This window comes from Leptodactylus fuscus, chromosome 11 (genome assembly GCF_031893055.1).
Source record: "Leptodactylus fuscus isolate aLepFus1 chromosome 11, aLepFus1.hap2, whole genome shotgun sequence".
Classification (NCBI taxonomy): domain Eukaryota; kingdom Metazoa; phylum Chordata; class Amphibia; order Anura; family Leptodactylidae; genus Leptodactylus; species Leptodactylus fuscus.
In genome coordinates, this window is record NC_134275.1 from 3,523,026 (window position 1) to 3,536,349 (window position 13,324).

The 13,324-nt window shown below is 42.8% G+C and overlaps 1 protein-coding gene across 2 annotated transcripts in view; it reads right to left on the reverse strand.

Moving 5' to 3' along the window:
• COL4A6 (collagen type IV alpha 6 chain) overlaps positions 1-13,324 on the reverse strand; it is a 122,938-nt gene that overhangs the window by 70,415 nt on the left and 39,199 nt on the right. For both annotated transcript variants that reach the window (XM_075259421.1, XM_075259420.1), the window contains exon 3: positions 166-249. In XM_075259421.1, the coding sequence (XP_075115522.1) occupies positions 166-249 (84 nt within the window). The remainder of the gene's footprint in view (positions 1-165; positions 250-13,324) is intronic.

The window sequence follows — 13,324 nt, forward strand, 5'->3', positions numbered from 1 at the left end:
TCAGAAGACCACATGGTCCCACAGATGTTCTCCATCTCTCGCACAGATGCATGATGTTACTAGGTTCTTATTTCTCCAGATGTACTTTGTGAAAGAAAATGAAGAGATAAGAGTGAGCTACAAATGTTTCCATCCCATGTGGAAGGGAAAAAAAAAAAAACTTACTCGAGCTCCTTTTTCTGGAAAGCATTTGCAGCCCCCGCTGCAATCTCGTCCTGCACATGGCCCCTGATAAGTCTTCTTTCCTCCCTGTGAAAAGAAAACATAAATATGAGATCATTTATGGCTCCCACAAACCTTGCATAAATAGATGAGCCGTCACATTAATAACTGTTTCTCTTCATTCTGACATGGATGTCCTGAGCCGTAATCACCTCTGACAAGTGTTTGGTAACATATGACATAGGGATATATAGAATGCAGCCGCCTCCCAAGAAGAGCCCTTGTGGAATGTTTACTTCTCTATAATGTATATATGTATATAAAGGGATGACCTCTGGGTATAACCCATCTGCTAATCTTACTATGCAGTTGATAAAACTTCTTTAGTACAGCTGGAGGAAGAGCGTATAGTGTCAAGCTGTAGTAAACTAAAGCAGGACATAGTATATACTGCTGCCCGGCGCATAGTTTAAACAGGTGGCTTACGGACTGTGTATAAGAAATGTATATGATGAGGATACAGTCACCCCATTGGTATTTTGTAGACATTACATTAGTAATATTTGGGATTCTATCTGGAATGGGAGATCATGATATATCCATTATAAAGAAATGCTCCCGGTTCACATCTGCATTTGGGGAGTCCACATGGAGACCCCCCCGAATGGGAACCTATATGCATAAAAAAGCGTGGACCCCATAGATTATAATGGGGTCCGTGTGGTTTCCGTACAAAACATGCAGAGAGAAAAGTGCTGCTTGCAGGACATATCACTTCACATGTTTCGTGGGGAAACCTCACGGACACCATTATGCATATAGGTTTCCTTTAAGGGGTTCCCAAGCGGAACGGAAACCTGAACACAACCAAAGTCAAATACAAGATTTGGTTGAATACAAATAGATATATTTATACTACACTTTAGAGAAAGGTTTATGCAAAGAAGAGAAGTGCAGAGTCTGAATTTTTTATTTTGTAAAGCTTGATTTATATGGACGTAAGAATAGTGGTTACATCTGCAAGGCAATGATGAGGTTTCATGCACGTGGAGGAGATGGAATTGGAAACCGTGCATGCTGGGATTTTTTGTTCCATACGGTCCCATGGGAAGATTGGTGATATAACTTGCAGCATGTGCTACGGTCAGTCCATGTGCTTGTCATAGACACAGACCAACAATATGCTTTACTGAAATAGCTGTAAATCACACATTGACAGCTCTACAACATGCTCAATAAAGGTCCTAAAGTTGAGAATGGATGTGGGGACAGCTTTCCTGTAGATTGGTAATAGATTCTGAATGTGCGGCAGGAGGTGACCCTACAAAGATAGTCTTCCTATGGAGCCAAACTACAACTCCTGGTCTACGTCTATGGCCTCAGCCAAACCAGCAAACCCCCAAAACTGCTGTCTGCGGAAGGATCCTTCTTCTTTCTGGCTTGGCGTTAATCCCAGATCACGCCACAAACTTTCTTAGAAAACCAGACCGTGGTCTATAATGAGATACATTGTAAAAGATGGCGCTAAAGAAAGTTTTCTGGTTTAAAAAGGAGAACTTATTTGCCTATTCTGCACCTTTCTTGGAATGCTACATACATCAATGAAATGAAACAATATGGAAAAGATGGAAGGAAAAAGCGGTCGAGAAATGTTGGGACTCTCCAGAAGGATGATCGCACTTCACGCGTTTTCTTTTCAATAGCATGTGACTAAGTAATCCATCAGTTGTTATTTCATGAAGATTTAATATATAAAAAGTTAGACCACAAAGGGGCCACACGGTGGTTCAGTGGTTAGCACTGCAGCCTTGCAGCGCTGGAGTCCTGGTGTTTGCATGGATTTCCATCCCATATTTAAAAAAAAAAACATACTGATAGGGAAAAATGTATATTGTGAGCTCTATGTGGGGCTCACAATCTACATTAAAAAAAAAAAAAAAAAAAAAAAAAAGTTAGACCACAAAGACTTCTTATGGGACAGCGATTCCTAGGACGGCCGTGGTCTAACAGTACAAGAATGGAAGCGCTTTCCTCCTGTCACCACTTGCTGGCTCTTTGCCTTGAGCTATGGACGGTTTGTAACTAGACCCAGGATGATGTATTGCAGACATTCTTTAATTTTTTTCCTTAAGGGAAATAATATTGAGTTTATGATAAAAGAAATTCTGTAGATAGTGTTATAGTGTTTCCATATCTATGCGAGAGCAACACAATCTGTGACACAAAACACTAGCGGGACAGTGAAACAAATACAACAAAGGGGTCGTCTGCAGACAGACAGGTGGGATATCAATAGACCCCTCAGAATTTTGACTAATAAAGAACGGGCTATTGCGTCGAAGGGATTACGTAATATTATCCCTGGTGGAGCCTGTCAGCAGATCTGTGCTGCTGACTGGACATGAGGAAAGCCCTACATTGTATAAATCATAGACTTGCTTTAGTCCTTCAGTCCTACAAGGGAAACCATTAAGGACGAGTTCACATCTGCACCCGGTCTCCACTTTGCAGGTTTCCGTCTTCTGCCGAGAGAAACTGGACAGGGGACGGAAACCCGGCGGTCAGTTTTCAAACCCATTCACTTGAATGCAAAGTGACCACCCGTGAGCGTCTTTTGGTCTCCGTGGCAGATCCGTTTTTTTTTTTAACCGAACACAAATTTCTGCATGTCCGACTTTGTACACAGCTAAAAAAGAAGGGACAAAACTTTGCAAACCCATTCAAGTGAACGGGTTGGAAAACGGACTGCCGGGTTTCTGTCCCCTGTCCAGTTTCTCGGAGCAGAAGACGGAAACCTGCAAAGGTGAGACCGGGGCGCAGGTGTGAACCCGCCCTCAAATGCTATTTGATACAATATTGACACAAATGTCTGACTTTTATAAAGGTGTGCAATAAATCCTTATTCACAAACAGGCAAACGTGTCACAAACTTCTCTTATCCAACCAGTAAAAAATGACAGTCTTGCATGAAAATGAAAATATGCCCCAAGTTCAGTCCTGCAGTTTTGAAAGGAAAAACTGATGAGTTTTCTAGGAACAGGCACTGCTAAATATTTGCACTGGAGTGAAATATCTGTATGTTAGAGATCAAAGCAATACATATCGGAATGCCATTATATATACCTATATACGTATCATTTCTTTATTTTTTGCATGTTCCAGCAGGATTGAGTTTCATCACCTACAATGCTGCAGAAAGTTCACCATCTGAAAAGATTTCTTTGCCAATGTTACCTTCTGACCCTAAGATGTTACCATTAAATTTGTGATTTGGATAAATGGCTTTGCTGTGGACTCCTATCCAGTATAATTCTGCAATATACTGAGCAGTATTCAGATTAGGATATTCACAGCGAAGTCATGTTTCTGCGCTGCATTGCTATGCTATATGTTGATGGGGTTTTAGAGATCCTATCCATGGGCGTTGTATTGTCATGTGCGGCGGGTTTGCTTCACGGAATCTGCAGAGAATGTTGCATAATTTGTTACATGACTTGTTCCCTGAAAAACCCCTTTAAGGTCAATGGTAAGAACTTGAAAATGCAAACACGAGTGATGGGACCCATAGTTTCCACTTTCAGTCAATAAGATGCTTGTAAGGATTAATGTATGTGAGTGTGTGCTCAGCCTTGGGGTGTTTCAATTCTCCCTTCCCATCTTTATAGATGGAATGGAACAGAACATCGAAATGGATCATCGAAATGGATCATCGAAATGGATCATCGGACCCCCCCCGATTGCAAACTCCATTGGCTACACAAAGCCTATGATATTCTAGAATCTTTGTCCATCATTGTCCCATTGAACGCCAAATGAGAGTACGTAGAGTCCTGCCATCCTGACAGCATTGTCCTGAAGGATTATATACTCCAGTGAAGGTGGAAAGATTCCGACTACATTTTTCTTGAGGTAAAGGAAGAAAAAAAACCAAAAGATGTAAATATTTATAGTTTTAACTGAGGCCAAGTCAGAAATGTTTCCTTCCACAAACACTGAACTTCCACAGATGTTCAGAAAATTGTCCAGGAACAAGCAGATCTGCTAAGCGAAGCCAACATGTCATCAAAAGCCTCTCCTTACAATACACAGCGCGAGCTCGACAAGGGGCAAACAACATGTTCGGTGCAGGACTCAAGATGGAGACGTGACATAGACAGGGCCATGTCCACTCAGGTCTGTACAGTCATTCACATCTAGAGCAAGTCAAGGAAGACTTTGTTGCTGTTTTCAGTAAGAAGTTTCCAAAAGGAAGACGACCAACAATAGTACGGGTGTGGAAATGGAGGAATTGAGCAGAAGAACAGGCTGCTGTCCTAGGTCCATTAAGCATATTAGTTAACCCTGTGCTTATTTACAGATTGAAATGAAGATTTCGGTTGTATAATGTTCTTGTAGACTGGAGGGCATTGCATAATGCAGGTGTTTGGTTATTATGACCCTTTGGACATAAAGTTTCTTCTTTGGGCTTGCTTTGTATAGTCACATGAAGTCCTCGTGGCCATACTTCCAAGCAGTAGGCAGCCGGTGCCATGTTATGGTGCTCATATATATATATATATATATATATATATATATATATATATATATATATATATATATATATATATATTTTTTTTTTTTTTATTGTAAATTGTGAGCCCCATATAGGGATATATGATACAGGGATCACAATGTACATTTTTTCCCTATCAGTTTGTCTTTGTAGAATGGGAGGAAATCCATGCAAACACAGGGAGAACATATAAACTCCTTGCAGATGTTGTTCCTAGCGGGATTCGAACCCAGGACTCCAGCGCTGCAAGGCTGCAGTGCTAACCACTGAGCCACCGTGTTTCCTCAAGGCAAAATATTATGGTATTACACTAGGGGCAAAAAGCTCAATGCAACATGCCACATACTATATTCTTCCATATGAATTGAATGGCATAGGCACAGCAGAGCCACAAAGAAATCTATATATTGTAACTTAGAGGTTCTAAATATCTGTGTGTATGAAACCTTATCTTGCAAACCCAATCTCCTTACAGAGTAAGATTTTACTATGTGTATCTGAGACATTGAGTTGGGCATATTTTAGCTTGCATGACATAAGATGGTGCTGTTGCCATTTTCATATGGCGGTGGCGAGACCGAATGAAAGGTGTCGAGGTTGTTACCAGGACAGACATCATGTGTTACTAGGAACAAATCCATATAGAAGTAATGCAAAGGAGAGGCAACCGATGAAGACATTCTGATGTTATTAGACAGAGCAGAAAAGTCTTTGGGATTTGCAATTTCTCAGCAAGCGACCAACTCAGACTGGATATAACTGACTGTGAACGTTCTACAATGTATCACTATCTACCAAAATGTCTTCTCCTACCTTACCCATAATGTCTGCAGTTTCCATACACGTGTGTATCATCTGCTATGTTGATATACTTTAGCAGTTTGGCACTTATGATGCAGCGCACGCACATAGAACTAATACAAAAACAACAACAACAGAATATGGTTTCCATTTCTCGCCAGAATGCCGCCGTCCAGTCGTATAAACCCGATTTGTCAGGATGAAGAGTTCAGCGTTTGGGCTCAGTGAGCCGCACATCGCACACAAACAAGACTGAGCGTTTTTCTTCCTGCTGACAAATTTAGAAAGTATGGCTATTTATTGGAGCCAGATGAGCCGCTTTCCTCTTCCCCACATTGTTAGCTTTCCCTGTCACTGAAGCGTGTTTAGTACTAAAAATAATCGGAATAAAAAGAGAAGCAGCGATGGATCTTATTAAGTATAATCACATCATGTAACAATGGCCACACGGATTTGTGCAAAATAGTCCTGCAAGTATTTCACTTCTGCCTGGTCTGGATATGGTTACAGGGGAAGGATCAGATATTGTAGGAGAGATACAGCCTGATACATGGGAAATAAATCACATCTGGATAGTCTTGGTGACATCTTAGAATTAGAGATGAGCGAGTAGTATTCCATCGAGTAGGTATTACAGTATTCAAAATACTCATACTTGTTCGAATACGACTCGCTATTCGCAGTAAAGATTCGATTCAGAACCAGCGTTGATTGGCTGAATATTATACACTGTATAGCATTCGTCCTTGCTGGTCGGGAGAGTTGGCAGCTTGCGGTTATCCGGGAGCTGACTTTTTCTCATAGGAATGCATTGACCAGCGTTGATTGGCCAGTGTACAGCACTCGGCCAATCAACGCTGGTTCTGCCGGAGGCTCGTCAGTGACGAGGCGGAGTCTAAGATCGGACCACAATGGAGACTGCTGTGATCCGATCTTAGACTCCACCTCCTCACAGACGAGCCTACTGCAGAACCAGCGTTGATTGGCTGAATGTTATACACTGTATAGCATTCGTCCTTGCTAGTTGGGAACGCTGGCAGCTTGCAGTTATGCGGGAGCGGACTTTTTCTCATAGGAATGCATTGACCAGCGTTGATTGGCTGAATGCTATAGAGTGCACAGCATTCGGCCAATCAACGCTGGTTCTGCAGTAGGCTCGTCAGTGACGAGGCGGAGTCTAAAATCGGACCATAATGGAGACTGCTGTGGTCCGATTATAGACTACAGCTCGTCACAGACGAACCTGCTGCAGAACCAGCGTTGATTTGCCGTATGCTATATAGTGTTTAGCATTCGGCCAATCAATGCTGGTTCTGCAGGACGAGTAAGGGCCAGTTCACATTAGCGCTTGCCTCCTGTCCGGAAGGAGTCTGCAGGAGGATCCCTCCCTCAAACGGAATATCAGCGCAACTGCAAGCACTGTGCAGTTAAAGCATACAGACCCGTTATAGTCTATGGGGTCCATGCGCTTTAACTGCCCTCCGCTCCTCCTAAACACTCTCCTCCTGCTACTCATGGACTTGGAGACTCTCCTTTAGTCAAATAGCAGTTTCCCCTGAAAGGAGCATTTTAGTTAGAATGTAACTATAGGCTGATCTAGCATTCTACTCCAATACTGTAATATATGTCCCATCTTACAATCTGAACTGAAAACCCATCCACAAACGATTATATAGAATATAAAATATCGTGAACTTTCTGCAATATTCTCAGGTCATGTCAACTCCTTTAGGAATAACTTGTCGCCATTCCATTACAGATTCTCTATGATTGTCGTGGAATTTTTGACTGGACTTACAAGAAGTAACATTATGATGCCACAAGTCAACACAAGCAGAACATTAGGAATAACCTTGCGGCAGGTTGCCCCTTGTTTACACTACTGGCTGGCAGGGGGACGGCTCTGTTGACTTGTGAATGAACGCATATTGGAAGAGGAAAGAAACTGACACCATCTGGCTCGGAAACAAGTGACACAGGGGGAAGTTGCTAAACTCGAACTCCAAGTGCCTGTTTATGAGTCAATGGCCTTATCAGATGCTGAAAGCAACAAGTCTTTCCATAACTACAGTAGTCCTCCATGCGAAATCTGATCAAAGTGTTGGAAATAACAAGAACCTCAATTCTGACTTAATTCAGATGTATCAAAAACGATTCCTTTATTTAACATTGCCATGAATGGATGCAATATAAATAAGAGGTGGCCAATGACTATTGCTTCCCTACGTGTTGTTCTCACATCCTCCTCCTTGCAGTCTGTCTCGATCATCCATTTCCATTTCTCAGGGCTGTGTCTTCTCCTTCTCTCTGTAGTCTCGCCATCACACTCCTGCTCTGATCTGTCTCTTCCATAGTCTCTCCTCCCACCTCTCATCATATCTCATCACTGGATAGTTCAGCAAAATGAGACCCCTGGACAATGATGAGACAGGTAAAGGGGTTACGGGAGGCAGCAGTCAGGACCGAACTGCAAGAGCAGGAGATGGAAGTGCCGAGACCTTCTCCAGAAGTAAAGGGGTTACAGGAGGCAGCAGTCAGGACCGAACTGCAAGAGCAGGAGATGGAAGTGCCGAGACCTTCTCCAGAAGTAAAGGGGTTACAGGAGGCAGCAGTCAGGACCGAACTGCAAGAGCAGGAGATGGAAGTGCCGAGACCTTCTCCAGAAGTAAAGGGGTTACAGGAGGCAGCAGTCAGGACCGAACTGCAAGAGCAGGAGATGGAAGTGCCGAGACCTTCTCCAGAAGTAAAGGGGTTACAGGAGGCAGCAGTCAGGACCGAACTGCAAGAGCAGGAGATGGAAGTGCCGAGACCTTCTCCAGAAGCGAGAAGCAATTCACTACCATTCTAGATATTAAATACCCAGAGATGGAAACCCACAACAGCAACGCTAATGCTAACTATAGCATGAGATAGACGGTTATAGACTGACTATAGACTGACTATAGTGAAAAAGCTCTGGTAGACCGCATGCTACACTGAAGGCTGGTCAGCCAGGTCTTCTTTAGGTGAAAGATAATCCTTTAATAGTCCCACTGCGGGGAAATCCAGTGCATTACAGAAGCATAGATAATCCTACTAAGATCCTACTAATATTATAAATCTGAAAGTTTGGATGTTTGTCTGTTTGTTCCTCAATCACGCAAGAATGGGTGAACGGATTTGAATAAAATTCGGCACATAGATGGATTGTAACCAGAATTAAAACATCGGCTACTTTTTATCCCGGTAAATGACATGGCTTCACAACTGTTATGAATCTATGCTCACATACTATATTACACTGCTCTTGCAGCAGCTTATCTCAGAATCTGATAAGGCCAGGTCTTCTCTGTGTAAACACACAGCTAAGTCTCAGTGGATTGTGTACAAGCATTTGCATATTATCTGATCTGCTCCAGGCAGTGCTGACACACTGGATGGCAAACACCTTTAATCCAAATTGCTACTTTTAATCATGCTGGGGGAAAAAGATAATCTAATTTGTTGCAAAATACTAAAACAACGAGAGCTATAAAGGAGTCAGAAGTCACAGAGTGCTCCTCAAGCAGAGCTGAGGGGGATCATCAACGCCAACACGATCATTATACGGCGTTCCAGCGAGCTGCTGAGACACCGGAACAATCACAGGCACGGCGTGAGGAACAAGTTCAGCAGCAGGACAGCTTAAGAGCTGCTGAAATGCTGGAACAGTCAAACCATCGACGGCAACAATTTACTGCATTTAGGTGGATCATCAACGGCAACAACCCGCAGACGAAGTCGCAAGCAGAGGCTAGTACAGTAATATATTGCAAGAAAGAAACACATACAAGCTCAGAATAGCAGATAGAAGAGATACCAGGAGTCAGAGCAACTACGAAGAGTTTCCTATTGTTGTGCCTGTCATTGTAAGATCTAACACTAATGTTACAGTTCTATGGCCCGCAGACATCTTGGGATAGTCACTCCACATATGAAATAATAAGGGACAGTGCCAGCACTAGGTTCAGTATAGAGAAATGTGTTTTATTATTAACTCAGAAGATGCCAAATTTAGAAATCCAGTGTACACTTGGGCACACGGTGTCTGAATTGTAGCGGATTTGCCATTACATTTCATGTAAGACATGGAGACCTAGGCGACGCGTGTGACATTGGCCGGCAGTAGCAGTGTCCTGCTCGGTAACAGTTTATTAGGGTTGTGGTGCCACTGAGCTATTTATGAATGAGCTAGCATACTGCATGAGCAACTGCTCGGCCATATTAGATTTCAGTCTTGGAATGGTGAATACGTAGCGAGATCAGGACAATACACATGTCAAGAAAATTGTATACTGCAACATTAAGTACACATGGTATAGATCTCATCTAGATTAAGAATACATTATTTCTTATATAGGAAATGCACGCAATAATACGATCATCTTAGCAAGTACAGCTGCTTCTCCTGTGCCTGCTGCCACATGTTGAGTGAACTTTTGTGCAGGCGCCGCCGCCGCAGATGACATACTGTATTACATAGTGTATTCTTTGCAGTGATTTGATGTTTGCAAAGAAAGGAAAAACTGAAAAATCTCCATGACTCCTCGGTGCACCATTCACTTCATGTCACTTCTCACTGACTAAATCCTGCAGATGGTTCTTTCCAGACTTTGGGGAACAATTATTATGCAGGGATCACTTGGTGGATAAGGGAGATTACTATGAGTCACAGCTGAGATTCTCACTTATTAAATCATCTACATATCCACCCAAATAACAGCAGCCGGGAGACACAGTATTACATGGCTCATTCACCGCCAGATGGAACCAACAAGGTAGGTCATTTATATGAGGGGTATTGAAGAGTATGCAATGGCAAGGCATCAGAGTGTGCAAGTACATATCCTATAGGAGCGGTGATGCATAGGGCGCCCATCCACTACCAGTACTTGGAGGTCGCTAGAGCAGGTGACTGTGTGAGGTTCAGGTGTCAGACCCCACAGATCACATACTCATGACTAGAGATGGTTGCCCAATGCTATACAGTGTATAGCATTCAGCAAATCAACGCTGGTTCTGCAGCAGGCTCGTCTTCGCTAGTTGGGAGAGCTGGCTGTTACGAGGAAGCTTTCTTTTTCTCATAGGAATGCATTGACCAGCGTTGATTGGCCAGTGTACAGCATCCGGCCAATCAACGCTGGTTCTGCTGGAGGCTCGTCTGTGAGGAGGCGGAGTCTAAGACTGGACCACAGCAGTCTCCATTGTGGTCTTAGATCTTGGACTCCACCTCCTCACAGACAAGCCTCCGGCAGAACCAGCGTTGATTGGCTGAATGCTGTACACTGGCCAATCAACGCTGGTCAATGCATTCCTATGAGAAAAAGTAAGCTCCCTCGTAACAGCAAGCTGCCAGCTCTCCTGACTAGCAAGGACGAGCCTGTTGCAGAACCAGTGTTGATTTGCCGCAGGCTCGTCTTTGCTATTCAGGAGAGCTGGCAGCTTGCTGTTACGAGGGAGCTTACTTTTTATCAGCGAACTGCAAGCACTGGACAGTTAAGCACATGTGAACTGGCCCATAGTCTCTGGGGTCCGTGTGCTTTAACTGCACAGCGCTCCTCCTAAACACTCTCCTCCTGCTACTCATCGACTTGGTGACTCTCCTTTAGTTGAATAGTGGTTTCCCCTGAAATTAGCATTTTTTTCTCCATATACTATAATGGGATTTGATATTCAATTGAGTAGTCGGATATTGAGGCTCTACTCGAAACGAATATCGAATGTTGAATATTTCACTACTCGCTCATCTCTAGTCATGACCCATCATGTGTCTTCAGTATGCAAATTTGATTTGGGGGCCAGACAACGCTTTATGGTATGTTCACACAGTGGAATTTGCATTCGGCCATGTGAACATTTTGATGCAGTGCACTGGCATTCCACTCTGGATTGGGCCCAAATGAATGAGCCTAATCGCGCTGACTCAGCCGCAGAATCCACGGCAAGATAGTCATCTTGCTTCTTTTTTTCCACTACTAGCCAGCAGCTCCCATTGAAGTCAATGGGAGCCATTTTTGGCAGTGGATTTTGAGACTGATTCCACGTCAAAATCCGCTTCCAAAAAACTCTGTGTGAATGCGCCCTTAATATAGTATCACAACCTGCTGGCAAATCCATAGACCAGATGCAGTACACAACCCAACCACTGGGTGGCCACATGTACCATACAGAATAGACATCTTGTGACAGAGTATTGCAAACTCGTATGTTTTTTTAAGCTGCTCATCTTGCTCCACACATCTCAGGATATGTTGAGACAAATGTGTCTAACTTGTTCTTCATTGTATTACATTATTTGCCACTATCACAACACAGAGAAAAAAAGGAGGGGGGGGGGGCGGACATTTAAAAAAATATTCCAAGAAATGCTAGACAAGAGAAACGTCCAAAATTCCATGCTAATGTATATAAAATTGCACCATGAAGAAAAGAGGATATCAGGCGAGTCAACATACTATGCAGTTACAATGCCTTTGAATTATGTATCCCCCCCCCATTCTTGCAATGTACACAAACTTTAATATTTGTCATCACCCTGCCATTGAAAATGATGGATGCCATTACAAACAATATCATTTCAATGGCTATAAATTCCATTCCCTGAAATGTCTGTACTAACAGGTATTGACTCCTCACATGTCAGCTCTGCGTTGAACTGTAATTTGTTCTTTTCAGTTGTCCTGAAAATAGACCTGTCATAATAAAAGAAAACAAAGATGCGCATTTGTCCAAGTCATTTATCATAATACGCCCAAAAGTGCCTATAAAATATATTTACATGCAACCCTAAAAGTTCAGACACTGTAACCACAATGCAATGGTTTGGAAATCTCATATAGGACATAGAACATATATCAGACGTTGTAAGTTCCATCTCAACTCATAATATTAACTCATTTAGAAAGTGATGGCAGTGACACATCTCAATAAGTCGGAGACACATCTACCATTGTGTAGCATCCCCTGTATTTTTGCAACAGTCTATAAACAGAGGGGGAAGTTAAAAGCCCAGTTGCTGAAGTTTTGGGAGAGGAACGTTGTCCCATTCTTGTCTCGCTGCTGAACACTCCTCAGTCTTCTTTGCCAGATTTGAACCAAATTTTTTCTATTGGTGAGAAGCCTGGACTACCCACCGGTTTAGCATCAGATTCCTCTTCGGTGAAGCCATGCACTTGTAACAGTTGCAGTAGGTGGTTTATATATACAAGGCCTCTCCTTAAAGACACATTGTCTGGATGGAAGCATTTGTTAAACCCCTATACACTGTTCAGCCTTGAGAGTGCCTTTCAAGATGTGCCGTAGAAACTAATGCAATCCCATACTATCAAGGATGCATGTTGTCCCTGTCTCCACGATGTCCATAGTTTCCATAATGAATTTCAAATTTTGATTCCCCCTGACCACAGAACAGTTTTCCATTTTGCCTCAGTCCATTTTAAATGAGCTTTGATCCAGAGAAGAAGGCGTCGGGTTGGTTTATTGTCTTTGCACGATACAGCTTTAACTTGCACTTGTGTATTTCAGTGATTTGCATTACTGATTCACACCTGCTTTTAATGCTGTGCCACCTAAACACCTGTAGATCTAAAACCGACTAGTGGTCTTGTCTCTTGTACACGTGGATTTCCCCTGATTCTACAAATTGTTGGAATTTTACGTTGAACATTTTTCTGAAATTGTTCCACAAATTTTAAACAGTTCTTGACTAGAGATGAGCGAACACTAAAATGTTCGAGGTTCGAAATTCGATTCGAACAGCCGCTCACTGTTCGAGTGTTCGAATGGGTTTCG